Below are 27,890 nucleotides of genomic sequence, written 5' to 3' on the forward strand. Positions count from 1 at the left end.
CTTTGACCCATTTTCTTGTCAGGTTCAGCCAGCCTTTGCTACCCCTGTGAAATGGGCAGTAATAAAGCATTCCCATTTGCTAGTGTTTGCTTTCCGTTTTGCGCTGGTGTGAATGGCCTTCATGACAAAGGTGGGGAAGAATTGCGGCTTCATGTTTTCAGATTTTAAAAACCTGAACAATAGATCGTAATGAAATTCTGCAGACTTGATGAATATCTTTGAACAGAGCTCCTGTTTGAAGATGRTATGTTTTTCCCCTCCTTATTGCTAGCTGAATATATAATCAGTTTGTACTGTCCTCTGTGTGAAGACAATATCCGGTTGTGGTAGGTAAAGGCAGGAAATGTAAGAGCTCTTTTCCGTCTCTAATACCTATGATTTTATTTACATAAAAACATCTTGGATTTTCAACAGCTTGTTTCTTTTAGCATTTTATTACCTGCCTGAACTGCCTACTCATTCATGATCCCAAATTTGGCTGCTGTGGAAGTCGTTATTCGGTTTTTAGTTGTAATAACCCTATTTGAGATAAGTTTCCAAGTCCGTGCCCCAAATCTCCTGGGACCTACTGTAATTTTTTTTTTTTTTTTTTTTTTTTTTTTTTTTAGAAATGAGCTTGTTGCATTTTTGTTTTAAGGCTGTTTCTGATGAACAAAACTAGTTGCTGGATTCCCTCCATTCTTTGGAATAAGCAGAGAATTACTTGGAGGGTAGGTACTCCCTACCTCCCTGCCTGCAAGGTACTCCCTTGGAGGGGAGGGTGCCTGCAGGAAAGAACTGTTTCAATAGTTCTTTGTGCCCTTTGGTCTTGTGCTCAGAAAGTATGTATTCCCCACTGAGACTGACTACATCTCGTTTTTGTTGGATTGCAAACTCCTGTGGATTGTAGATTAATTCCCTCCATTTATTCTCATGTCCTAGAACGAGCACCAGAGAAAAGCAAAAAATTACTATTTCATAGAACTGTTTCCTTTCCTTTCTGGAGGAGTAAGTACAATTCACTGGATGTAGTCACTGTGGAGAAGACCTTGCCAATATGGATACTACTGGATAGAGAAAGCAAAAATTAAAATGCTGATGTGGAGAGGATGTGGATTCCCCATGTCTGTAAAACAGAACTTTATGGGCAACTAATCCTTCTCCACCTAAGGTTTACTTCAGAAAAGCACACCTAAAGGTAAACTCTTTTGAAGAATTGGAAGTCAGTTGTATTTCCTTAACCATAAGACATTTCACTACATATATTGCTTTGAACTCTGCATTCTTGACACCTGCTAAGGGGAAGTGAAGAAGAGCTTTCTGGTACATACCTGTTGCTCAGAGGAGGTTAGCTAAATTGTGTTGAGCTGCTGTCTAAATAACTGTCAGAAAAAGAATCTAGATATGGAAAGGAGCATAGGCTTGTCTTCAGTGTGATTCCCTTCCCTTCCTTCACAGTCTCAGAACTTAAAATAAAGATCCAATACTTCAGACTTTTGCTCAAGTGCATTGTCTTTCAACTATACTGTACAGAAAATAAGGGAAAACGTGTTGTTAATGATAGAAGGGAGCACTGACTGTGTGATTAAGTTTTTTTAAAATATTTCTTTTTTTTTTTTTACTTAAGTGAAAAAAGTCAGTTGTGAATCTCGTATTTCCTCTTCCTCCCAAATTAATCTTAAGAGGCTGGTAGGTAAGATCTATACAGTGGTGGTATATACTTGAGCAGAGTAAAATCAAAGTGAAAGAAATCATTTCATGAGCTGCATAAAGAAGAAGTAATAGAATTATGATGTGACTCGGATCAAGAAATGAACCACTGGAAAGAGCTCTCATGCAGAAAAGTTGACTCCCCTTGGTTTTATCTTTGCTTGTCCTGTGTTGTGTCTCTGTAGGAGCATATCAGAACAGGATAGGAAGGTTTTCTGGATTCAGCTGATCCACGGTTGTTGCAGAGATACTAACTAACTAAGCTGACACGCTGTTTTGCACCACCACTTAGCTGCTGGAGTTCTTTTTCTGGCTGTGGCTCTTCATCTTAGGGTACAGGAAACCAGAGCTATATTCAGAAGGTAGCTCTACTCCTTGGACATTGCTGTATGTTATTAGAATGCTGGGTATCTGGGCTGCAGATGGTCTCTGGTGAGACTCTCCTTTTCTTAGTCCGATACCATTCAGGCTTTCACCTGTCTAAAGCATACAAGGATTTGAGAGAGATAGAAAACACAGATGTCTAAAATGAGATCAGGTTGCAGCATCTATGAAAAAGCAATGTATGTTTAGATAAGCACTTTGACAATCCGAACTAATGCAAAGCCAGACTTAAAGGATTGTGGAAAGGGTAGAACTGAACAATTTTGGAATGTTTCACAAGTACCTTATGAGAAAACTGTTGTTAAAGAGGTTATTAAAGCACAGACTTTGCATTTGCTACTTCAGAGTCTGGTCATCTGTGGTAAAAGACCAGGCTAATAACAGCACATTCATCTGTGAACAAAAGTGCTGAGAAWGTGCTCAAAGAGTCTATGAATTCAGTGAAATAAACAATTCCTACATTAAGAAATTGAGATAAGCAAGGTGACATCTGTTTAGGTTCATCATGACATGGAAATTTTGAAAGGAGAATCAAACTGGAGAAAAGAGTGAAAACTGGAATTGCCGGGAAGGTTTATTAGCTTATTTTGACAGTAGGAATGCTAGCTGTGACTTGCACAGGACCAAAAAACGAGAGTGTTAGGATGAGGCTAGCAATAGCTTGTAAAGATCACTACTAACAAGGCAGAGTTAWTTTAAAATGTTTATATTACACTGTGATTAATACTGCAARGATTAAACTGTCTAGCTCCCATTTTGCTTTCATCTGGCAACTGTTCTCTCTTGTTTCCTCATCTGTCAAGACTCAGGTTAACTCACTTGGGGAAGATGTCAAAAAAATATCAATATAATGTAGTTTTGTTACATGGAAGAAAAGAGAAGCACTGGGACAATCCCTTACTGAATAAGTGCTATGGCATGTTTCCAAAACTTACCCGAGTTTCATGCAAGTTGCATGTTTTAATTGGTTGGCCCTACCCAAAACAGAGAATATTAAACAGTTAACAATATCAATTTATAAAGTAGTACTTTCCACAAGACTATGGCTGTTTCAGAAGGACAGCTATCTGAATGGCGTATCTTCCCGTCAGTTATTTATATAAAATGTGGCACAAAATTAGGACTTCCATGATCAACTAAGGAAATCACAGACAGACCTCCTCAGGGAACCTGCTGAATGAAAATATTGAAGTTCCTTGAAGAAGTTGGACTTAAGGGGAACTGTGTAGTACATATATTCTCCATCAATCTCTGATTAATTTCAGCAATACATTTTACCACTTGCAGCATTTTTTTTATATTCCATTGGGAGTATCATCTTGTTTTTGCATCTCAAAAAATGAGTTAATTTAAGCTCCAAGAGTGCAAGAAAATGTCATTATTTTTTATTTGCTCAGTTAGACCCATGGCAAATACTAAAATAATAACTCTTACAGCAGGTGTAGCAGTGTACTCTGTGACATTCAGATCCACCATGGATATGTCATCAGAATCTACAAACGTCTGAAAGAAGAACACAGGAAAGAAAGACAAGTGACATACAGGTACGTCACAGTAGCCATCAAGTTTGAAATGCAAGGGGTGGGGGAAAAAAGGGGACAGCAGAGGACTGAAATGTAGCGATAGACTGAGGACAGCTTTGTTTTCTATCTCTCCAGTAACTATATTTGTTCATTTAGAACAAATGGGGAGACAACAGAAAGATAAGTAACTTGCACACTGAAAAGGAATTATTACTGAATACAAACTTAAATAGAACCCTCAGGTGCTAAGTTCAATACAACAATGCCAGAAATACAATGAAGACAGATGGATAATGAACCAGTTAAGGACATTTTACAGCCTCAAAGTGTTAATTCATAGGTTATCCCCATCTTCTAGGCAGGAACATTCATGACAAATTATGATAAAATGTGCAGATTAACCTACCAGTTGCCTGAGAACTTAGATGTCACACAGTCTATTACCTTCTCAAAAATCCCAGAATCATGGCTTTTTGCTTTAGGTTTGGCTCTCATGTCACTAGTTTGATTTGTGTCTTTTACCATTTCATAGGAAAACTGTCTGCTAGGAGGTCTGGAGATCACAGTAGTAATACCAGTTTCTGTATCAGTACAGCCCTAAAATGGTACAACAAAAACAATCACTTTAGGTTCTGTAGATTTCCAGCCAATTTGTCCTGTGAAAATCAGCTTTACTTAGACGGAAATTACAAGAGGGACAGACATTTTATAAAAGACATTTCACAAAAGCTGTGTCATGTGCAGCGTAATAAATTCTTTTGCATATAACTGGTACAAACAAAACTATCAAGTCTTTTAAGTCTAAAATTCAACTTACTTTTTCATAGATTTCAAGTACTACATGTAAGAAATGAAAAGATACGCAATGAGCTTGGCAGTAATATGCTGAAGTAAGATTACTATGATACAGTGGGTCACATAGGAACAGTGGTATGTTATAAAAACCAACATGTTCTGTGAAGTACTGGTAGGAGCATGGCGTAGAGGAGAATATAGCTGTCCCCATTTACTCAGTACTAATGAAGTCTAACATGGGTTGCTGTGTCCAGTTTTGGGCACCTTACTTGGAGAGAGCATAGATAAACTCTCTCCAAAGAAGAAAATAAAAAAGAGGTGCAGAAAAACATGACTACAATGGAATTGAAGGAACTGGTCTGTTGAGCCTGTTTTATGGAGAGAGAATCCCAAGTGAAGATGCTGTAGAAGAATTTTAATACATAACAGACTAATTGCTCCAAGGAGGATCAGGATCATTTTTTCTGTATACCTCTGGGGAAGGAGAAGGGGAAGGAAAAAAATACACTTAATTTGCAACAGTGACAATCAAGGTTGTATTTTAAGAAGCAGCTTTCTAACTACTAGGGAAGCAGTGATGAAGGCAATCTACAAAGTGAAATGTCTCCACAGAAGGTTTCTAAGAAAAGGTTAATGAAATATCCAGGAGGAAAATTTAAACATAACTTTCCTGCTGAAGTGCAAGATGTTGGACGAGAGTATTTTCTGCATCCAGGTATAAAGCGCGTTAGTACTTACAGTCTCATTTGATTGAACTGTAAAATGGAAGCAACTTTGTTTTCTAATCACCAGTCCTCACTTGTTGCTGAACTTATTAGCTCCTTCTCTTTGCAAAGAACTTTTTGAAGGCATAAAATAACTTTGCATCCATAAGAGTATAAAAAGATAGTTTAGCAGCTTGTGCAATCCATAATTAATTATAGTTTGATGACCAACTTTGACATAGAATACATGGCAGCATGTATATTGCCTTTTTGCGTTGTGAATGCATGTGTAGAAAGCTTAAGCCTAGTTGATCTAAATACGGTGTAGAAACAAAAGAAATTATTGGTGGGCATTGAAGCAGATAATTTTGCTTGTCTGTTTGCTTTAAACTTGAGCCCCGTACTTCAGCTGACCTGATATTACTTGCTGATACAGAGAATTCTATGGTCAACTCAAAATGTTAAGGAACATACATACTGTTGTTAGAAAATCTTGTCTCTATTATTATTCTGAACAAAATAAAGTCTTACCCATGGCTTACAGAATATTCTAGAGTGAAGTATACCAATTGCTTGTTTTGTTTTGTTTTACTTGGGGTAATTTTTGCTGTCAATTCCACTGTTTTTCCTTAAATATTAAGAGTTGCTTTCCTGGGCAAATATAAGTGTTAAATTTTTTATAGGGTTCCTCCCTCCCTCCGCACTGATAGTAGGAACAGAGCACGTAGCATTACTGAAGGAGTCTGTCTGTTTTTTAAGAATTTTAATTTATCAGCTGATAAATTATCTTCATGCAATTTTTTATATTCCTGTGGACACAAAATTATTTTGTACCTTAGAAAATCCCTTAGAAAAGTAAACAATTTCCAGTCAGTTCTTTGTAATGAGTCAGGATTCACAATTAAAAATGTTTCACTTTTAATTAGCCAATTTAAAAACATTCAAGATGAATGGTGGCTCTTATCCAGAAGAATTTCATTTTGATTGGACTCAGAAGCTAAACAATACAGCATATAAAGAAATTGAAACACCACTGTTAAAAACTGTCAAAATGCAGAGCTTGACTGGATCTGATGCAAGGATTAGCTTGACTATGAAAAAAATCACTGAGAAAACAATGACCTTTTCATATATTTGGAAATTGTATTTAAAACAATTGCATAGAGGATACTAAYGTGCTTCTAGTAAGCAAGAGAGAGCCTGGGACTCCAAACATCTCACTAGTTTCCAGCTGCTATGCAAAACATTTGGCTTCAGTTAGACTGACAGCAGTAAGCTTCTGTTTTCTGAAAAAAATGGTTTTGTAATGGATTTTTTGTTTTRTCTGAAAATGATGATTAATGGTTTTCCATATACAACCCTTGTCACCTTCAGAAGCTATTATCTGTTTCTTTATAATCTTGCTTTCACTRAAAAATATTTCATTCACAGTGATTTCTTTTTTTGTATATCCAGACTCCAAATTTGTGGTCAGACAAGCAGCATCCTAGAAATACAGTCAGGCTTTCAAGGATATTCCTACTACACGCCTCCCTCAGTTTCTAAAATTCCTGTTATTTCATCTTTCCACTCTTCCTTGAAAATTACAAAACACCAAGAATAGAAGAATTTACATTCTGTTTTTACACTTCAGCCTTCTTTTACTTCTCTTTGTCCCTCTACTTTCTCTGGAGCTCTTGTAACAAGCAGCATAATGCATTTCATCAAAATCGTCTGCCACTTCGAAGGACTCCATGTGAATTTTAATTACTCTGTAATTAAAAATGCATGTATGGGAAGTGTCTTCCTTACGGATTCACTGTCTGAGACAGAAGATAGTCGCCTTTTTCCTTTCTGTGGCGCGCTTATCTCGGAAGACTGGCTGGTAATGGTGAATCGTCTGGAGGAGGGATACCTGCTGAAAGACCGGGAGTCTTTAGGAGAAACTCTCAGCAGGGATCCAAGGCAGGGAACATATGTTGCAATGGCTGTTCTAATGGACGAGAAGTAGAACCAGTCAGATTTCCTTTGTTAGCACAAAAATCCAGTCACCATAAACAATGCATTTATTCCAAAAGGTAGACTAATGCTGAATGGACTGAAAAGTTACTGAGGGCACTAAAGAGTTTTCCAGATATCCAATATCTCTTGTGCAATTACTGTGCAAGATCACTTATTCACAATGTTCTGTGGAATTCAAATTTATTGCTTTGCGGGGATAAGGACATCAAAATATAACTCTTCTGAGGGAAGGGAGCTATTAAAATGATGTTTTATCTGCTTTCAGTTTCATCAGGGCAAATACAGAATTCTGTCCCTTTAAGTGGAACCTTGCAGAAGTACAACGTAATGAATTATTTTAATCTTCCCATAAGCAGCTATCCTAGCTTCCTTCTGTGCATCTGTCTGCCTGGTATCTGTACAGTTGTACAAAATGTACAGTTACATTACAGTGTTCATTTCATCATATGCAGTGCAAGGAAATTGTTTTGCTCTGCCTCCCAGTGTTCCCTACTTAAAAGTCTAAGTCTGCATGTTTTCTACCCAGTTCCCCAGTAAGTCTTTGTAAAGCATGAAACRATACTGTATGTTTGGCTTTGCTGCCATCCTTCAGATCCCACAGCCTGCATCTGCATTTGATATTGTAATGACCTTAGATGTTACAACTCAGAAGAAATACTATTTGAAATACAGAAACTTAAAGAAAGGTGGGGAAGACAAAATAGGAAAGAGTTGGATTCTTTTATTGAACTGCTCTCTCACAAGCCTGATTAATTTTACAAACTGCTATTTGCAACACTGACAAATGTCATCTCCCATGGAGATACTTAAAAGAATTTTATGGTGCTTTGATTTGAGCAGGGGAAGGTCTCTATCTTCTAYCAAGTGATCAAAAAGTACAGATCAGCATTCTCTAGCTCCCATCTGCACAGTAATTTGTTCCAYGTACAAACTCCACTGACATTTATTTGTCATTGAGAAGTTTTTTGRGGGAGGAAGAGGCTATTTTGAGAAGGTAAAATGAGCAGGTGAAACAGAGTTCAAGTACTGGTCTCATAAGTAACAAAGTTACTGTCTGATTATCTGTACTGTATTAAATATAGCTAATAAGAGTAAACTCACCTGTATTTGGGGTGACCGATGGCATAAATGATGGGGTTGTGGATGGCAGAAGCTTTGGCAATCACAGCTGGTATGGAGTTCACGAATGGTGTTATGATGTGGGAATACCTAAAGTAATGCAAATGCATTATATATAAATTTTTAGTAGTGAATTCTAGGTAATSTATGCACAGTAATATACTGAAGAGACAATGCTTTGTTGGTGCTCCAAATGAAGTAAAAGAGGGGATTCTGTATCTRAACAGCAAGTGGGCCAATTTTACATAGTTGGCCTGCAGAAATCAGCCCCAGGCTAATTGCATTTCTGAGAAACATGATTTTCTTGGTGTTTCTCTTGGGCACTGCCATGCTTTTCTACTAGGACTCAAGATGGTGGTAACCCCCATGTTGTTTACCCARGAGTAAACAATGTGGGACAGTTAGCCTGCGTACACATGAATACATGTTCATTGGAGTATCTGTTCCAAACTCAACAGATTAATCTTCTGAGTCAGGCTAATCTTCAGTAATGTGGAATTTAATGGATATGCAGAATGAAGCATTATCAGAAAAGAGAAATATGTAACAGRTATATGAATAAATCTGTTTTCCATTCAGACTTTATTTTTTGCCTGACCTGAACTAAAACTGAAAGGAAGTGTCCTCAGGTGTCACATGCTAGGCTTATGTGTTRCTGTGACATGCATATTTACAGGTGATGTGCCTCTAAAGGATAAAGTAATGACTGATTTTTATCTGCCATGCTGGTGTCGGCCAGTAAATTTGAAGATAACCTGAAGTAACCCATATATTTGTGGTCAGAAGAAAGTCAATAAATCAGTTYAGACCAAAATAACACAGGCAGCGTATATCAGGCAAATTTTCCTTGCTGGAATGGACTTTCATTCCCTCTTGAGATGAGAGGGRTGGTGCTTTGGTGAGACTGTTGGAGAATTCAGCTAAGAGAAATAAACAATGGCAAAAGCCTTGGTTTAAGCTCACCACTCCCATAAATTAAAACTTTTATAGAACCTGGACACCAACAATATTAGCATGATTATGTGCTAGGTTGGTATTCCAAAGCATCCCTTCCAAAGCATCTTCTAAAGGAATTAAATTTATTCATTACCATGTAAGCTGTTCTGTCAGAGGAGAAGGTTTTAGTCCAGGACTGTAGCTACAGACTGCATATCAGATTCCCATTTGTGACAAACACYGATTTTATCAGAGTTCATTGTAATAAAAGTTAACATAAGGCCTCCAGGCTTGGTATATTAATCTCTGAAAAATTTAACTATGATTGCCCAAAAGGCATAATTCAGAAATAGAAAACAAGCTGAATGGAGCTCTACTGCTCACCAGATGCCTTTATGAGCAAAATTTGCAAATGCTGATTTGTCAGATACTGTGTAGWTATAAAGTTGGCCATTTGTTCAAGTATTTGTCAGTGTGAGACACGGACTAGAATTCAAGTTCATCAGGCACTTGATCTTCCTGAAGTAGATACTGAATCATAYAGGACAGCCTGGCAGTTCTACATGGCTACAATGCTTAGTTTAAAGCATCTTCTGATTTTTTGAGATATTGTAGAGTAAGTGGTGCTGCAGGGTAGCTCTTTTGAGTTTCTTTGTCTTCTTGCTCTTCCTTCATCTCTAGCTGGTSACACATCACCAGTGCTGAATACCCAATACCTAAGTCTCCCTGTGATGGGAGACAGGTGACAYTGGATTGACTGTATTGGAAACATCCTAGAGATTCAAGTTCCTGAGGGAGGAACTCATTTATCTCCATGGAGAAAATGTTTTCTGCTGCTTGGAATTGCCCCTCTGAATTTAATAGGAGGGAATCCTATTCTCTTAGGCAATATTTTTTCTTCTTAAGGAAAAGTTTTTAGAATTTAGGAAGCTGCCTTTCCCTGCATGGCCCTTTCCTTAGGTGTATGACAACAGTCACCACCCTTCATCTACCCAAAATGCATCCATCATAAGTAAGTTTATCTTGTGTCAAGATAAGAAGATGTACTTGTTATTTCTGACTAGAAAATGACAGGTAAGTGTTTTATGCTGACATATGCACTTGAGTATTTCAAACTCTTTGCATTTGGCAAGATGTTCTAAAGCAGATAGTCAGGTCTGGTTTAGGAATGCTGAATTGAAGCACAGGAAGATGAAGAGGCTTGTTCAGTGTCACACGTTAACTTGGGAGAAATATGCACGTAGAGGCAAAACAGCCTGACTTTCAACAAGCCTGCTTGTGCCTGGATTGTATTAACAGTAGTGTGATATCAAGCTATGTACATGCACTGTATTAGTTATTGTGTTTCTGTTGAAAATACTGAACAAAATGCTGACCATTAAATAGATAAAGGACATGCTGAGATGATTGATATGTAAGATCTTTAGATTCAGCAGCAAAAAGCTCCCCAATGCAAATATGTACTGTATAAGTTTGATGTTGCTTATACATGTAAAGAATTTCAGAAGTTTGATGTAACACAAGAAAATAAATGTATAAACAGAAGAAGTGGAGAAAAAGAATTAAGCCTCTTGGTGAGGGTAYGGGGTTGCCCTCTTGTTTCCGCTTTAGAACGCTAAATAAAATTTAGATTGTTCAAATACCCTTGCATAGAAAATCTGCCTTTGGAAATCATCAGCATAATTTCTTATGTTGCTAGTAATAACCTTCCTGTTCTCTCTCCTTTTTTTTTTTTTTTTTTTTTTTTTTTTTTTTTTTTTTTTTTTTTTTTTTTTTTTTTTTTTTTTTTTTTGTTTTGTTTTAAAAGTCAAACTAAGGAAAAAATCATAGTCAGCATGTGCCTCATTTGTTAAATGTCACTCCTGAATATGTGTATGTTCTGAATGCACTTCAGGCATTAGAGTTGGCAGGTAGCATTGACTTTTATCCATTGCACCTTTTACAATTTCACACTTCGTGCTTTCACTGAATGTGTCTTTGCTGATACATTTGTAATTACCCGGCAAAAGCTACCAAAGCAACAACAGAGTATGGTGACCAGGAAATGACATAAAGCAAGATGACTATCAGTGCAATTTTGGCCATCCTCCACTCATTTTTCATCCTCTGATACTGTTTCTGGAACTCTTTATTTCCGTGTTTGCATCCAAATGTCTGAACAGACCTAGGAGAAATACACATATTACAGTAAAAAGGGAGGTAGGGTTGACCAAATAACTTTATAAAATGGGGAAACAATTACTTTCATACTAGTTCATGCTAAAAGTCATATGCATTTAATGTGTATGTGACCAATTCCTCACAATTAAAATGCACTTCTGTTGCACCAATTAATGGCAAAATTCCCTTTTGCTTCAGTGCAGAAAATAGTCCTTTATTGAAAGTATTTCCAGATAAATCAGGAATTCGAGCTCATTGAGTGATACTAAAGTAAATACACTGGCAAAGCCTTTGCTTCCCTTGGTCAGATTTTGGATTCGTTATTCTCACTATGAAATTGCTAGATAATGTGACTAGATACGCTGAAGTCAATGGGACAGATTACAGATATTGTGGTAGTCACTCGCCTTAATTTTTACACCAGTAGTTWTTGTTTCAGAGGCCTATGATTAGATTTTTTACTTTCCTTTAGCTCTTTGTCAGACATGGAATTTGCAGTTCAWTTCCATTTTTCTGTGGAATAGTTGTTGATGCAATGTTACTAGGTGTTTCTGATAGCTCTTTGGTATTTCTTTTCAGAGTTGGTTAATCTAAATTTCTCAGGCTGCTACTCATATCCTTTTCTGAATCATTAGTGAATATACTGAGTGGCTGTGGCTTAAATTCAGAACCCTGAATAATCCTTTTAAGCATCATACTTCTTACTATATTGATTATTGACAGAATTCTTACTTTGTTTCCTTTCTCAGTAATAGATATAAATTCNNNTTTTTTTTTTTTTTTTTTTTTTTTTTTTTTTTTTTTTTAAGAAGCAGTCAAACTAAGGAATGGAAACTTAGACTGTTGGCTACTTACTTGTTGGCCTTCTTGATGGCCTCAAAGATAAATATGTAACTGTATATGATAGTAATCAAAGGAATGAAAAAGACAAAGCAGAAAAGCAGCATCGTATAGGCACGGACTGATGGTGTGAAAGTTATGTAGTCCCAGGAACAGGAAGTCAGCAGACCCTCAGGAACATATGCACCTAGAAAGAAGGACAGGAGAAGAGTTAAGCCGTGACGTGATACTTATTAAATATTCCAAGTGCAGAAGTAAGAGAAGGATACTCRGAATAATGAGGGACTTAGTCCTATTCTCTTTGAGGGAAAAAGAGTTTAAAAGGATACACAACTCTTCTTTTGAATCACCTCCTTTTATTTTCTCTTACTCTGTTGCCCTATTGTATTTAACTGAATCATCCTGTTTTAGTTCTGGAATATGATTTAAAACTCAGCATCGTCAAAAGGTGTCTCCAAAGCTTCAGTGCGACTTGGATCAGACCCATGTTGTTTTCCAATACCTCCGTTTTCTCATAAGTTGCTCTCTTCCCCAGGAGTGAAATAAAACTGATTGCAGTGGCTRCCTCCTTTTAAGTTCTGTAGATTAGGGAAATGTCTTGTGCAAAGAAGAGAGATTTATTGTGCAGATTAAATTAGTTTTGTTGTGCAATAAAGTCAAGTGTATGTGAAAGAAAAATCACAYATACATAAGATTCTGCCCGAAATACAATCTCTTTAGAGAAACARTGTCAAACTATTAATAAAGGAATTGTCAACAGCAATGTATTTTTACCTTTCTATTTTAATTTTCATTCTTTACAGTGATATTTTCTGTTGGACTAACTCTTAAATATATTGTACCAGATGTTCCCACATACATCTAATTATTTTATGAGAGGTAGTACTGCAGATACTATTAGATTCTAATTACAAGATAAACTTAATACCCTTCAAGTAATTATTCTGCATTCTGACATTAAGATTCTAGCATCTAAAACTATATACCATAATTCTCTTCTTAAATCTTCTAATTAAACTGAAGGCTGCTTCTCCAAATACCACAATATGTCTGCTTAGCATGCTACATGTTTAAGGGGAGCCAGAATGACCATAACAAAACAGGAACAGAAAAATCAATTGAAATTCCACTCAGCAACGGAGCTTGTTGCAACATCCKTTAGGAAAATAAAAAAAATTGCAATATTCTCACCTCAGTTGAGCTCGTATTTATTCTATTTTGAAATTAGAGAACATAATAATCGGCAGAGTTTTTAACTGACAAGTTCATTCTAACGTAGAGACTGAAAACTGATGACTCATGGAAAATGAATTAATAGTACTGAGACAGATTCAAATGGAGAAGAGTAACAAAAACTCTGTTTTATAAGCAGTAAGGATCAAGATGCTGTAAATGTGCTCCAATTTCCATGCATAAAAGTTACATTTATAAAAGCAAATTAGTTACCTATTTATTACTAAATGCCATCGTTACTGGAAGCCTTAGTGCAGACACCAATGGCTATCTGGATGATGTGACCAACTCTTAGTGCAATTTGCCCTTCTAGAATACAGTCAAGATACATTGAAGACGTACTTGCACAAAACACTCAGACTGTATTCCTCTTTTATATGAATAAAGAGATTCGGATTGCCAGCACTCTCTTACACAGCACSTTTGGGAGGAAAGTCATCAGAAAAAAATAGAAATTTATTAATTTCACCTTTACTTCATATTGTTTAGTTCGACTCAACAGAGGAAGGTATGGGATAATAGACAAACCCATTTTTCATTAACTTTGGCCATGATTTTATCTACTGTTCTTTATAGCATAAGTAAGGAGTTCAGGGAAAAGTGCCAGTGTGATATAATTTACCATGATACACACACTGTTTTTCTTCTGATTCGAGATCCTTGGTTTTGATACGTATCTAGCAATCTTCCTCAAATTGATTTATTCAAGCCTAACATGCAAGCCCTTAATTCACCCTTCTCCTACACCTGTAACAGATCAGTCTTTAATCTGTCATTTCCCCGTGCTATGAGGCAAACAAACTTTTATTCCATTTCACTTACTCCATCCAAAGAATGGTGGGAGACTCCAAGCCAAAGAGTACAGCCAGACTCCTACCAGGATTATTAGTGCCTTCTTCTTAGACATCACTCCAATAGAAGCCAGAGGTTTTGTGATGACAAAATACCTGTCCAGGGCAATCACCGTCAAAGTGATCATAGATGTAATGCCAAAAAGAGCTCCGCAGAAGGCATACAGCTCACAGCCTTTCAATGAAGATAACAGAAGAAGCAGTGAAATTAATCTACCCTTTCTAATTAAGAAACCATTTCTGGGAGAATACAAGTCTGTGTTCCCTTTGAACTAGTGTTTTCTGAAATTCTTAAAGCAATGGAGCTTCAGTTTTCTAGCAGTTGTAATTCTGTTCCAGAGCTACTATCTATCTTGCTAATAACATAATTCATGGAGAAAAAATTTAAAGATTTTGTTTGCTCATATTGCTGGAGATTATAAGATATTTTCACTCACTGGCTTCTGATGTTTCTAATGGGAACATTTCAGCAGTTCCATGGCATCTTGCTTGACTCCCAGTTTTACTTCAGCTCCCCTGGAAAGAACTATTTTGCTTAACAATATGTTATAGCTACTTTGATATCATAGAAGCTACTTTGATACCATAGAATCATTTATATCTAAAGGCCAGCGTAACTGGAGTAAATATTTAGACTATAAATATATTCATGAGTTTGATTTTTTAATTATTCARACAACGTAATGCTTAGAAGCCTTTTTTTAATGTGTTCAATTAGACACTTCATGGAAGCCAAAAATACATGTTTTTGATCATCTCTGATCAAAATAGCAACCTTACTTCTCTGACCTTCCTCTCTATCCATATCTGGTCAGGAGGCAAAGACTAGTCTTCCACTTGCTAAAGGTGTGTAGGAAGATGTTCCACAGGCTTTTTTGCACATTATTGAGCATGACTTGCTAGGACTGTTTGATCTGTACATACATGTCCTATATCAAAGATGAAAATCCCGCTCTGTTGAAGTCTGCAGCAATTTTGCTATTGACTTAAGTCTCACTAAAATTTCAGCTGGGTCTGAGGCCTTTCTGCGGATGGGTAGCCTTCAACCTGCCAGATCAAGGGGTGGGTTTTAGATTCTGGAGAGCCAGGAATGAGAGAAGGATGATTCAGCAAAGTTTGATTGACATGCATTATACTCACTGCACCTATAAATGCTGACAGAAGTAGTAGATGAGGGTTAAAACCCAACAATAATAAGAAGGAGCAGCTTTAAAGATTTGTTACACTTTGTTTTTTAAGAGACAGCTGAAAGAGTTAATAACCATCTCTCCTCGTCTGGTTGAATCTCTTGAAACAATCTTTCATGTGATACTGGCTGTTTAGATTGTAAATGGGTTTGGGCAGGGAGCAAGGGTTTTTTTCTAAATGCTCACGAATTTTTTGGTCAGACATTCTAGTCACTGTTGTCATATAGCGATGACCAGCTATCTTTTATAAGTTATAAATTATCCCTGATTCCCACAAGAACATTTGCTGAATGCACAGAAAATGTTCAGTTAATATTTTGTTGTGAAAACTCACTTTTGTGAGGCCTTACAGTGAAATTCCCTGAGCAAGTTACCTAGAGAAGCTATTAAATTGTATGTTGGGAGTTGATACTCCTTTGTTGTAAAATTCTGCCAGTAACTGAATTACGAGATTTCTGGGAAAGAATACTGGCAATATGGGACTAGTCGTATGTGTCACATTACCAATGCCTGCTTTTTATCTCATAAATGTAATTTTCCTCTCCRTGGTGGGAATGTATTTATTGCCTCCACAGAAAATAGTTCAGAGAAAGTTCTCAAGTTTGCAAAAATGAAGTACCTGAGGACTAGGAAATACTTTATTAACTACTGTTAGCATAAGAACATACTAATTTCTTAGAAATAGTGTATACAGACCTTTCTCACCAAAAATCCAGCGTTTGTGGAGACTGTTGGTGAAAAAAAATGGAGACTGTGTAATGGACATCAGGAAGTCACTAACAGCTAGATTGATGATGAATATGTTGGCTGGCGTTTGAAGGCTCCTACTCCTAGAAAGAAAAGATCGTAAGGAATGTGGCTAAACTCCATTGCCCAGTTAATTATGTTGTTACTCTTTCCTGTGAGCCTTGGAAGGTTCACAAATATCTAGGCCCACTACATAACAAGCTAGAGCAGAGTGCTTCTYGTTTCTCTAGCAAGAGAACACAAGCAAGGCTCAATTTTAAATCTTTATACTCCTGTGTGTTTTAGAGGATTGTTTTGATAACCAGCTCAGTGATGGGGATAGACCACATTGTTCTTTAAATATCCTGACCCAGTGCACTGCATGTCCATGACTAACAGGAAATTAAAGTTGATGTACTCTATGGATTTACTGGATCTGGGTCATGCTGAGCTGAGGGGGAGGGAAGGGGGCTTTTCCACTGCTGACAAGATCAGCAGTGACTTCCAAATACAGGGATTAAGCAAACTCACTATGTACCACATCAGGCATTTTGTTTTATATTAATTCTTCTCCACAACACTCATTTTGCTGGACCAGACACTGACTTTGAAAAGAGCAATAGCCAGCCTTTAGCGTATCCTGTTTGCATATTTTATTCACAATGGTAGAGTACAGTGCCTTAAAGCATACACATACAAGTTCACTTGAGAGCTCTTCTGGGTTCAGTATAGCTTTCTAGCTCCTTTCTCAAATTTTGTCTTAGATACAGTTGAAAAGTATCAAAATAAATAATGGGTTCCTTGCACTGATCTGTAATCAGTAGGTCTATCATCCCCCAAGTGTCAGTTTAGGAGAAGGAGATAGTAGTAGTAGATGCTTAAGGGGGCGCATATATTTGTTCATTAGTCTACAGAGTTATTGAACATAATTCTGTTTTAGGTAGCTGTCTGTCACTTAGAGTTTTGCCAYTATTTAAGACACTTCTGGTGTCATCATTGCTTTGCTATCTGTATCCCTTCTTATATTCATAACAACCTGAAATAAAAACAAGCCATTCTCCTCTGTGTCCTCTACTGGAACTGCAGCTGCTGTGACTGGATTTCCTGTTTGGGACCAGCTGGAGAACTAAGCTACCCCATGTCCTTCTCTCACATACCTAGTCTACATGCCAGCACCGTTTCTGTCCTGTTTCATTCACACCAAAGCATTGGCACCTACTCGGAATGCACACACTATTTTCTGTTACAAACCTAACAGAAAATACGAGATTGCCTGGGAAAAGTTGCCACTATCTCATACTTCRTAATCTACTGTTTAATTCACCAGATAAATACAGCCTCTCAACCAAGATTAGTTTGGCCCACACCCCGRGGATTTAAGCTAACACAGTAAAAGTTATCATATAATTGTTATTATTTAGGCTTATTACAGTAGTGCCTAAAGACCAATCAAAACGTAGGGCCTCACTGGCCCAGACATCACGTAGGTGATCTCTGCCCCAGTGCAACAGAACAGAAACCAGATGAGTGAATAGGAATGCTGCAAATATCACATTGTGGTCAGAGATCAGATTTCCTTTGGATATAAAAGTTGGGATGTGGCTTTAGTTAACAGGAAGTAAGCAAAAAGGTAGTAAATGTGATGGAAGTTCATAGCCAGTAAGGGACAAGAGGGAGACAGAGCAAAGGAGAAGTAAGTAATGTGTCTTTTCTATGTAAGATAGAAAAGTCATGTGGAAGAGGCAGGAGCAAAACATCCCATCAGTCCAGTGCAGAACAGCCAATAGTTGAAAGTGGACTGAATGTTTTCTGTTGACTCCTTTTCTGTTGCTTGGAACATCTGCATGGTTCTTCCTCTGTTTTTCTAACACACCATGGTTAATGGGAAGAAATCAGAGTGAAATGGCAGGTTGTCACTTTTTTCCTGGAGAAGTATCTCTCAGTACATTTTGCTATAATGAGGTTCTGCAGTGCATTTGCAGAACACAGTCACAATGCTGTTAAAGCCCATCCATGTGAGTGCTGAAACAATACCCAAACAAAAGAGTTACCTGCAGAAAGCATAGATGACCAAGAAATTACCCAGAGTTCCAGTGATTCCCACTGTAAGAATGACTGCTCCAATCGTGTAATGGGCATGGTCTGGGACATCCACTGTTGGAAAGGCACGAGGAACATCTTGTGCGGTCATTTTCTACAGAGTAAGCAAAGATTCACAGGTACTGTCAGACTTGACTGAGTAAGCTGGCACATGCTTCTTCTCAAGAAGAGGAAGTGGACAAGAATGGCAAAAACCAACAAGCAAAAAAGGTCAGAATAAGCAAATTGCTTTCAAATTACATTTATTGTTGATCGTCTCCCGAGAATAAATACACCATCAGCACTGCAAAGGTCAAAGGGTATTTTAGATGTTTACTGTTGTTTAGCCTTTTGGTGAAGAAAACCAGTATGTTTCAACAAAAAGAAACAGGAATATGGAAGAGAAAAAGAGAGACAGAGGGGGATCCTTTGTGTTGCTTCTGACATCAAGTAATGCCATACTTAACAGCAAGTAAATTTTCTGCAATTTTCATTTCAGGAAAATTTCTGTACTTTTGAAGTGTGATTTCTGTTGTCCTCTCTGTAGTCCTGGCTAGACTTCTCAAATTAAGTAGAAATGATCTATGTATAGATATGCATTTAATCCTGTAGAAGTATGCCTGTTTTGTTTCTCCCATTGAATAACTAACACTAAATTGCTAGTTGCCCTTGAGACTTAGTAACCAAAAGCCTGACAGCATTAAGCAAGTCTTACAAACTAAATTAACAGTTAGAAAAACTAAAAYACAAAAGAATTTTTATAAAGTAGCTTGTGTCTTTTATGTGCAAGTTCTCTTTTCACTCTGGACAGAGTGAACATATTTTTCTCTCTGTGAAGTTTGTGATAAAGCAATGATGAAAGTTTGATGAAAGAGTTTGTGTCTTACCTATTAATGAACTGTTCTGAAATTCACTAGGCAATTCTGATGACTATAGCATTTTAAATAATAATAGTTTTAAAACATTTTCTTGCAAGTGCCAGGARTCATAAAGACTTTTTAAACCAAGTGCTCCCAACTGAGTCATAAAGCAAACAAGAAGGCGACATGCAGAAAGCAGGATGACCTGACAGAAGTGGAAGAGGACGGGGAACAGCTGTCCAAACTGTCAGCATTCTGCTGCCTGTTGATACAAAGTAAGGCAAGGAGACTTAAACACTCACTTCCGTGTAACTGCCACCATCCTACATGTGTCTTGGCATCAGCTCCGACCAACTAATGCCATGAAAAATACCAAGTCCACTCCTCATATATCTCAACAGACAAATCTTCTCTCTTCTTCATAACCTGACTTTTCAGGATGGCAGTCACTCTGGAACGGCATGCCATGACCGTTGCCCATAACACAAACCTGCAAGCTGCGGCCATGGCATTTCTCACCTACTGAGCTGTGAGAATCACGCCAGGGCTGAGCAAAGCCCAGCAGATATTTTGGATCGTTTATAACCTGCTTAGTGTGAATACTGTCAACCTGACTTGTGGCCTAGGATCTAGGACAAGCAAACTGCCTGTCTGTGCCTGTGCTAAGCTTAAGTCATGCTATGGAGGTGGCTATATTCTTTCCAATCACCTTTACTGGCAGATGGTGCTACAACTATCCTCTGTACCCATTTCTAGGAGAAAGAAGGTTGTTGGTAGTAAAGGAAGAAGGTGCCTAGAAGTAGATTTAAGGTTTTACTGTTTCACTACAGTTGTGTTAATAGCTTCATCTTACCATCTGGCTCTGCTGTTAGGGTGAAAGTCAGAAATGCCTCCTGTAACAGCCCAGTTATCAAAGGACATGGATATTTTCAGACAACGGGCAGACATAACTTCTGAGTAAATCTGTGAGACTGGGTTGAAGTAAAGCTAATAGACAGACAATATTTAAAACCAGTGTAGCAGTTGCATGAGGTGGACCCCAGCAGTGTTTGGAATTCTAGAAGAGATTTTCTTTGCTTGTGTCCTGAAGATGGACCTGCAGCAATCCTCAACATGAATGTGTTCCTTGGGTTCCTACATTAGCAGGGATGAAATACCAGACAAGTAGTCTGATCTTAGGGAAAATGTAGCTGTGGCAGTTACTATACTTGGAGCAAAATGTTACTATTGCATTAAGGTTAATATGTTAGTTGAATGACAGAGCCATGAAATCTATTGTTGAGGTTCCTTCAGCAAATATAAATTGGCCGCACATCATAAACATCAATTTTGCCTAAGTAGAAATTGTTATATTTAACCTACTGCCAGTAAAGTAACATAAAATCCCATGTAAGTGGAGTGAGAGTCTGAGTTAAAATTGTTTTAAAGAAATGAGATCAGTTGTGAGATCAGTTGCTTTTTGGTTTGGAGGTTTTTTACTTAGCCTTGTGACTGGAACATTTTTTAACTGCTTCTCTACAGAGAATCGTGATTATTACTGGAATGGAGATTTCTAGTGTTTTCAGAGTATCCTTTCAGCTATCCATTTAATTAGAACTGAATCAAGGTAACAGAAATGAAGCAACTAAAGAAGCTTGTTCTGGGCACAAAGAACACATTAAAAATGGCTTTAATTTGAACTATATTTGTGGAAGACTCAGAACAAATAAAAATTAGAAAGATAAATACAAATATAAAGAGAAGTCACAATAGAAGAAAAGGTTATCGAAAGGACAGGAGAAGACTTTAAAAGTACTTCCGGAGTAAAACAAGTTCAAGGTCAACAGAAATGTCAAATCTTAAGAAAATATAGGAACAATATTTATACTGGAGGAATGATAGGACATAAATAATGATAACAGATGGAAAGAGAAAAGGTCAGTGTCAAAGAGGAATAGATTCACATTTTAGTGTGGACTTCTGTAGGCCTGGGATTTTCACCACAGGGTCCAATGCTGGCTATTCTCTAAGAAAAAATAAATTCAATTATTAAAAAAAGTCATTTCAGAGTTTTTRTTGGAAATAAAAGTTTCATTCAGAGCTCCTTTAAGTCAATAGAAGAGTATTCATTGACTCAGAAGGCATCAGAGAGGTCCTAAGCACGCCAGACACATCAGTGAGCTGTGTACATATAGCTTCCTCTCTAGAAGAAAACACRTACCTCTCTTGAGTTCATCCCTCAGTCTTCTAAGGGATAGGTATATCAAACAAAAGGAGGAGTAGAAAAAGTGTCTGAGGAAGTCAAATCAGCAGGATAATCAAGAAATCAATTTACAATTCTTGTCTGTATTTGGTTTCAGTTGGTGGACAGTGCACTACAGCTTTCCTGGGCCAACAAAGATAACATGTATTGGAGGCAGTGGACTACTGGGTGCCAGTATACCTACAGGCTTACTGTGTTGAGGGTGGCTTGGACTACTACTAATTCTGTAGAAACAATTCCTTTGGAAGCACCAACTTCCTGACAGTCCGTCAGTGTAAATATTGCACATCTCTCAAGCTGCCAAACAAAACAGTCTTGCAAACTGTGGAAAGCATCAAGGAAGTAACTGAAAAGTAATAAATCCCTTCACAGTCAGTATTGAAGGGCAGCTTGAGAACATAGACTTCTAGGCATGGATGGTATTTTAGGCATGCTTAAAAGCAGGTTTTGTAATATTTGGGGGTATAGATGAAAAGTAGCCTTTTGCTAGGACTGCAAAATRATTTGTGGCTTTAATCTCTGATAGGCAAGCCATTACAATTTTTAATTTATTTACTCCATAGTGTTGCAGAATCTGGTGGATAGTTATGTTTTGTTAAGGTGTTCAGGAGGTGCCACACTGATTCAGACCACTTSAGAGAACACTAGTCTGCCTGGAGACACGACTGAATGTTTTACAGAATCACAGAATGGTTGAGGTTGGAAGGGCCCTCTGGAAATCATCTAGTCCAACCCCCCTGCTCAAGCAGGGTCACCTAGAGCATGTTAGGGTTGCATCCAGGCAGGTTTTGAATATCTCCAGAGAAGGAGACTCCACAACCTCTCTGGTCAAACTGTTCCAGGGCTCCGTCACTCTCACAGTAAAGAAGTTTTTCATTAGATTTGGGTGGAACTGCCTGTGGTTCAGTTTTTACCTACTGCCTCATACCCTGTTGCTGGGCACCGCTGAAAGGAGTCTGACACCCTCCCTTAAGGTATTCTAGTCATTGATAAGATCCCCCCTCAGTCTTCTCTTCCCCAGGCTGAAGAGGCCCAGCTCTTGCAGCCGTTCCTCATAGGGCAGGTGCTCCAGCCCTGTGATCATCTTCGTAGYCCTACGCTGGACTCTCTCCAGGAGCTCCATGTCTCTYTTGGACCGGGGAGCCCAGAACTGGACGCAGTACTCGAGATGAGGCCTCCCCAGGGCTGAGTAGAGGGGCAGGATCACCTCCCTCGACCTGCTGGCAACAYTCTTCCTAATGCACCCCAGGAGACCATTGGCCTTCTTGGCCACAAGGGCACRTTGCTGGCTCATGGTCAACTTGTCATCCACCAGCACTCCCAGATCCTTCTCTGCAGAGCTGCTCTCCAGCAGGTCAGCCCYCAGCCTGTACTGGTGCCTAGGATTATCTTTCCCTAGGTGCAGGACTCTGCACTTGCCCTTGTTGAACCTCAGGAGGTTCCTCTCCGCCCAACTCTCCAGCCTGTCCAGGTCTCTCTGAATGGCAGCACAGCCCTCTGGTGTGTCAGCCACTCTTCCTAGAGATCAAAGCAAACAGCATCATCAACAAACTTACTGAGGAGGCACTCTGTCTCTTCATCCAGGTCATTGATGAAGAAGTTGAACAAGACTGGACCCAGTACTGACCCCTGGAGGACACCAGTAGCTACAGGCCTCCAACTAGACTGCAGCATTGAGCACAATTCTCTGAGCTCTGCATTTCAGCCAGCTCTCCATCCACCTTGCTGTCTACTCATCTAACCCACACTTCCTGAGCTTACCTGTGAGGATGTTATGGGAGACAATGTTAAAGACAGAGCTGCAAAGTTGGCATAGTGAACAGCTATCTGGGAATTTCCTTTTCACCGTAGAGTCTTAGGAGTTGGTTTGTACCCTAAAATAGGTTTATTATCCCTTTGAAATGATAATCTTAATGGAGGATATTTTTATTATTGAAATACATGTGTAATCCTTTTCTAAGTCCTACTAACCCTCTAACTATCGTAGAGTTATTGGCAAGAAGTTAGGGAGGTTGCTCCATATTAGTGCATTTCCTTCCAGCAGGTTTAAGTGTGTCCTTGTGGAACACTAGAAAAAGAAGGAAATAGCTAGGCGTAATGCATAGTCTGCCTTCTTAAAATGCTTGTAGTTCTGAGGGAGTTTGGGATAAGCAAGATAGGCTTGTTTCTACTAAGTAAAATATAAAATGAGTAAATCTGAAATGGATGCCAGGCTGGAACATAGATAGCACTGTGCTGGCAAGGGATRAAGAAAGAGTATTTTCCTCCCTAAAGGAGTGCTTGTTTATCATCTGTAACAAAACAGCTAAAACAGAACTGAGCATGTTTTTAGTTATTCAGCACTGAGATTTACAAACTTCGGGTGCTTTTTAGCAGGTAGGAAAGAAATTCTTGCTAGTTGGATAAATATGTCTAAATCCCTGCTGCTCTGGTCATGTCTGTGGGAGTAGCAGCACAGCATGGAGCCTTGCTTCATATTTATTGCTTGCCATCACAGCTGGTTACAAGGGAAGCAGAATTCTTCCTGGCAGGCTAATTCGAGGAGCCAGCCCATGTCTCTGGGAAGGAGAGCAGTACAGGCTCACATCTGTACAGCTATGCTTACACTTGGTGCGAACAGATAAGAGGTAAGTGTCGTTCAGCCCCAGAGAATATCCACAAAAGACAGAGCTTGTGTTTTTCCATGAAGCTTGTCAAGACCCTGGACATGGCCCTGAGAGCAAGTTAAAAGGGTAAAGCAATTTCACAGGCTAGGACAAAATCACTGATTGCTAAATGATTTGCCCAGGTTGGAAGTAAGTCTAGACTGGATATATAACCCAGGAATCCTTGATATCCGGATCCATTCCATCTTGGGAATGTGTTTCTTATATACCTTTTCCTAAAGAGAGTGTTTTTAATTAGTGACTTCAAAATTGTAAAAAAATCAAACGCGCTCACCTAGGAATAAGTTCTAGTAGAACGCATATCCATTTTGAAAGTCCTAGTCCTCCATCTCATGACATGAAAAAATTGTTTAAGTGAACATATAAAGATTGCAGTGCAGTTATTACTGGGAAAAAGAGTATGTTCTTTTTCAGATCAGGAAGAAAATCTTACCTTTTAATTACTCTTCTTTTGGAAATCTGTTACTGAACTCCTACTTAAAGTAAGAGTGGTGATGGCAGGAGCAGAGCTGTGCATGTAAATACTTGTGCTGAACGTAAATCATGTTTAATAAAGCCCACTCCTCGCATTATCCTGATGGCAAGAGTATAAGGCAAGGTTTAATTTATATTTAAAGGGAAACAATAAATCCTCCTGACATCGTTTTAAGAATTGAAAATATTTCAGAGCTGCTTCTGATTGACTAATTTGTGTGATAGTGAAGAGTCAGCAACAAAAAAAGACTAGAACGAGGGTTTTTTTCAGCTGCTTCTACCTGGACATTAGATAGATGTATCTTAACTGGGGTAAAAAAGACAAGAAAGGGGAAATAGAGACTGCTATGTCTCAGGGATTCATCTAGCTTTTCAGCTGTAGTCAGTGGTTGTGCAGAATGACTATTTTAATAAAATACAGACCAGTTCCAAAAGCATCACAAGCGTTGGCAGTTCCACATTGACTTTGCAATGTAGCATGTCTCTTTGTTCTGGGTTTTCCTAGAAACACAGGTAAGGGGGTTGCTGATTTCGAGAGTGTGGCATATACTACTGAAGTTAGTGTTAGGCTTTTTACGTTACAACAAATCATATAGCCTAGAAAAAAATAGCAGAAATACTGGAATCTCCTAGAACTTCTGGAGGCCAATTTTTGTACTGCCTACCTACAAGAGGCCTCAGACAAGTGATAACACTTATTTTTCTTCATCGTTCCTTGCTCTGATTTCTGAGCTTGCCTCTATAGACACTTTGTGATGACAGGCAGCACAAAGTGGAGTGTAATCCCACCTCAATTATGGTTTCAGCAGAGTGACGCCAACTGCTAAGCCTCAGTTTCCAATAGGCAGCAGGGCTTTCCATGAATGATTTTTGTCCTGTTGAGCAATTTAGATAGCAGATTTTGTATCCTGGCTTCCGGATTAAATCTCATCCACAAACAACACATATTGCTTTCAGTCCTGAAACGCTCTTAAACCAATCTTTGTGTCAAATTAAAATGCAAGAGTTTGAAAAGAGAATCACTTACCTAAGGAGTGGAAACAGACAGCTAATAACCTCCTTCAGCMGAATAAGGAGAAAAATCATTTTGAATTTTACAATCTAAATCACTCTATCCCCAGAATCCTTTTCCATTTTGCTATGTATTCTCTAGTCCCTCTTCTCCTTCCCTGCTGTGTTCTGCTATCCTCTTTCATTATGTTATCTATCTAATTTAGTTTGTAAGCTCCTTGGCTCACCACACTTGCCTGTTTATTTGCCTGTAGTACACTGCATATCCATGTTTTACTAAAAAAATTTTTTAATATCCTTTTTATTATGCAAATAATGAAATATTTACTACTTTATTATAATTAGCATAAGCATCCTATATATATAGACTTCTAGAATTTTTGAAACTTGTACGGTTTTTGCAAWTGGCCTCTGTATTATGTGGGTCATGCCAAAATATGTGGTGTGTCCTCACCAACATTTTAAGTTATATTTCAGACTTTACAAACTTTAAATATTAGCCTGGGTCTTTTTTTTCTTCCTGTCTTTCAAAGAGACTTTCGTATAAACAGCAGGTAACAAAACTGTAACACTATACAGGGATACACCAGCAGGAGGAGGACTCCTAAATTCCTTTGGCTTCAGCTTTTGGGGTAGGATGGAGAACTTGAGTAGCCTAAGGAAATTCTGTCCTGATGTTTCAGTACAACAGATTCCCATCTTCATGCTCTCAAGGAAATTTTCTTTCTATTTAGTGTTTAGCAACTGAGAAAGAGCTTTGATCGAACTTACCTGGAAGAAAACTTCTGAAAAGCTCTCTTCCGTGACTGCAAATAACGTCTYGTTAACGTGTACAGAAGCGCTCCGCTGCATTTATAGGCTATTACAGAAATGACAGAAATTTCCCATCTTGAATAATCAGACAAGAGACCATCATGTGTGAAYTGCTAAAAAAATTGTTTAACATACAAGAACATGCTGTTTTGATAGTTTCCAACATATTCMGTGTACTTTGACATTAAACATTCCTCTCTCTCTTCTGCCCATGTAACATTGCTGACAAACACTGCTTCTATGATTCTGCAGCAAAGAAAGAGTTAAAGGAAYAAAAAGAAAGCATTTATGGTTGTTCATGTTGTTCATTATTGCATTGCAGCGTTGAATGTGTACATGCATCTTAAATGTTCATTTAAAGTTCTGTAAACGCCAGCTTTACCGGCATTTACTTGAATCAGGTTTTAGTCATAGAGAACACTTACTGTCGGGGCTCTGAGAGGCAGGTCCATCCGTTTGTAGGCATTGGCTTCTGAGTCATTCCATGCATTGAGGGACTCCACAATTTTGGTGCAGCTGGGGTCCTCAGAGGAACAAGAGATCTCCCTTTGAATGCGCTGACTATTCATGCAAAATCTAAGCAACAGCAAAAAAAGAAAAGCTCTCCTCTGAACTCAAATCAGCCCAGCTTCCCCTTTTTGTGTGTTAAGCAGATTGTCAGATTCTCTTCTCTGGAACTATGGATCTCAATCCAGTGCGGAGTTTCTCACTGGAGCCTCAGATTGCGTCTCTCCATCTCCAGCTTAGCAAAGGGCAGCAGCAGCAGCTTCCATTTAAATATAAGAGCCTGCAGGGTCTGCACATGCCCAGTCGGACACATGTTCGATCCAGATTCAAGCTTCAGCTTAATGACATTATAAAACTGATGCTCACTTAGAAATACAGTTATCTTTTTTTTGCCTTTGACAGATTGTCTGAATTTTAATGCTATCACATTATCCCTATGTGAAGAGAAAGAAGGTAAAAGATTGATTTCGCTAGCTGTCTTAAAAACTAGTTCTTGCTGTCCATTTTCATGGTATTGGTGGATTAGTCTTTTGTGCTCTGTATTTAAAGAAGATGTTTCTGTACAGTTCTGCTGAAATTGCCTGAACTGAAATAGGTTCTAATGCTTAACAACGTGCTTGTATGCACTTCTGTCAGGAAGAATTTAGGTCATGCTCAGCAGTTGTGCACTTTGTAAAATAAAGAGAAAAAGTAGGAATAAAACCCACTGACATCTATCTTTTTCTGCCCTTCAGTTTAAAAAAGAGCACAAATATCCTGGGCAGAGAACAGCAAATAACCATTTGTTTCAAGAGCTGTCTGGGTTTTTTTTTTTTCAGTTGTGTTTAGCAGGAGCAGACATGAGCAGATTCTTATTTACATAGATCCTCCTGTACATTGCCTTCTGTAAAGGAGCATGAATTGCTGTAGTCCCAGCTGAAGGCCCATTAGTGTGGTAAAGTGAAGTTTAATTGAACTGCTGTAGAGAATTAGGCACAGAAAGTGGAAAAGTTGTTCTAGCAGGCACTGCAAACTGAATATCATAGTGTTTAAGCCTTCTAACCAAATATCCCTATGCAAGTTATTAGCTTCATTACTGTTGGTAATGAAA

The 27,890-nt window shown here is 38.3% G+C and overlaps 1 protein-coding gene across 2 annotated transcripts; it reads right to left on the reverse strand.

The window, feature by feature from the left end:
- Positions 1-1,977: 1,977 nt before the first annotated feature.
- On the reverse strand, positions 1,978-26,862 carry OPN4 (opsin 4). 2 transcript variants are annotated; one of them, XM_085323731.1, is made up of 12 exons: positions 26,719-26,745; positions 18,200-18,342; positions 16,119-16,252; positions 14,207-14,410; positions 12,167-12,338; positions 11,151-11,315; positions 8,198-8,305; positions 6,887-7,067; positions 4,041-4,193; positions 3,511-3,576; positions 3,005-3,047; positions 1,978-2,165 (listed from the first exon to the last, which is right to left on the reverse strand). In XM_085323731.1, exons 1-12 carry the CDS (start codon positions 26,743-26,745, stop codon positions 1,978-1,980), a joined length of 1,584 nt encoding a protein of 527 aa, XP_085179857.1. The 2 variants fall into 2 exon arrangements, with proteins under 2 accessions (XP_085179857.1, XP_085179856.1); XM_085323730.1 differs by lacking the exon at positions 3,005-3,047 and having other exon boundaries at positions 1,978-2,169; positions 3,508-3,576; positions 26,719-26,862.
- Positions 26,863-27,890: the final 1,028 nt, after the last annotated feature.

This window comes from Rhea americana, unplaced genomic scaffold (assembly GCF_003343005.1).
Source record: "Rhea americana isolate MKP2758 unplaced genomic scaffold, rheAme1 scaffold_86, whole genome shotgun sequence".
Lineage (NCBI taxonomy): Eukaryota > Metazoa > Chordata > Aves > Rheiformes > Rheidae > Rhea > Rhea americana.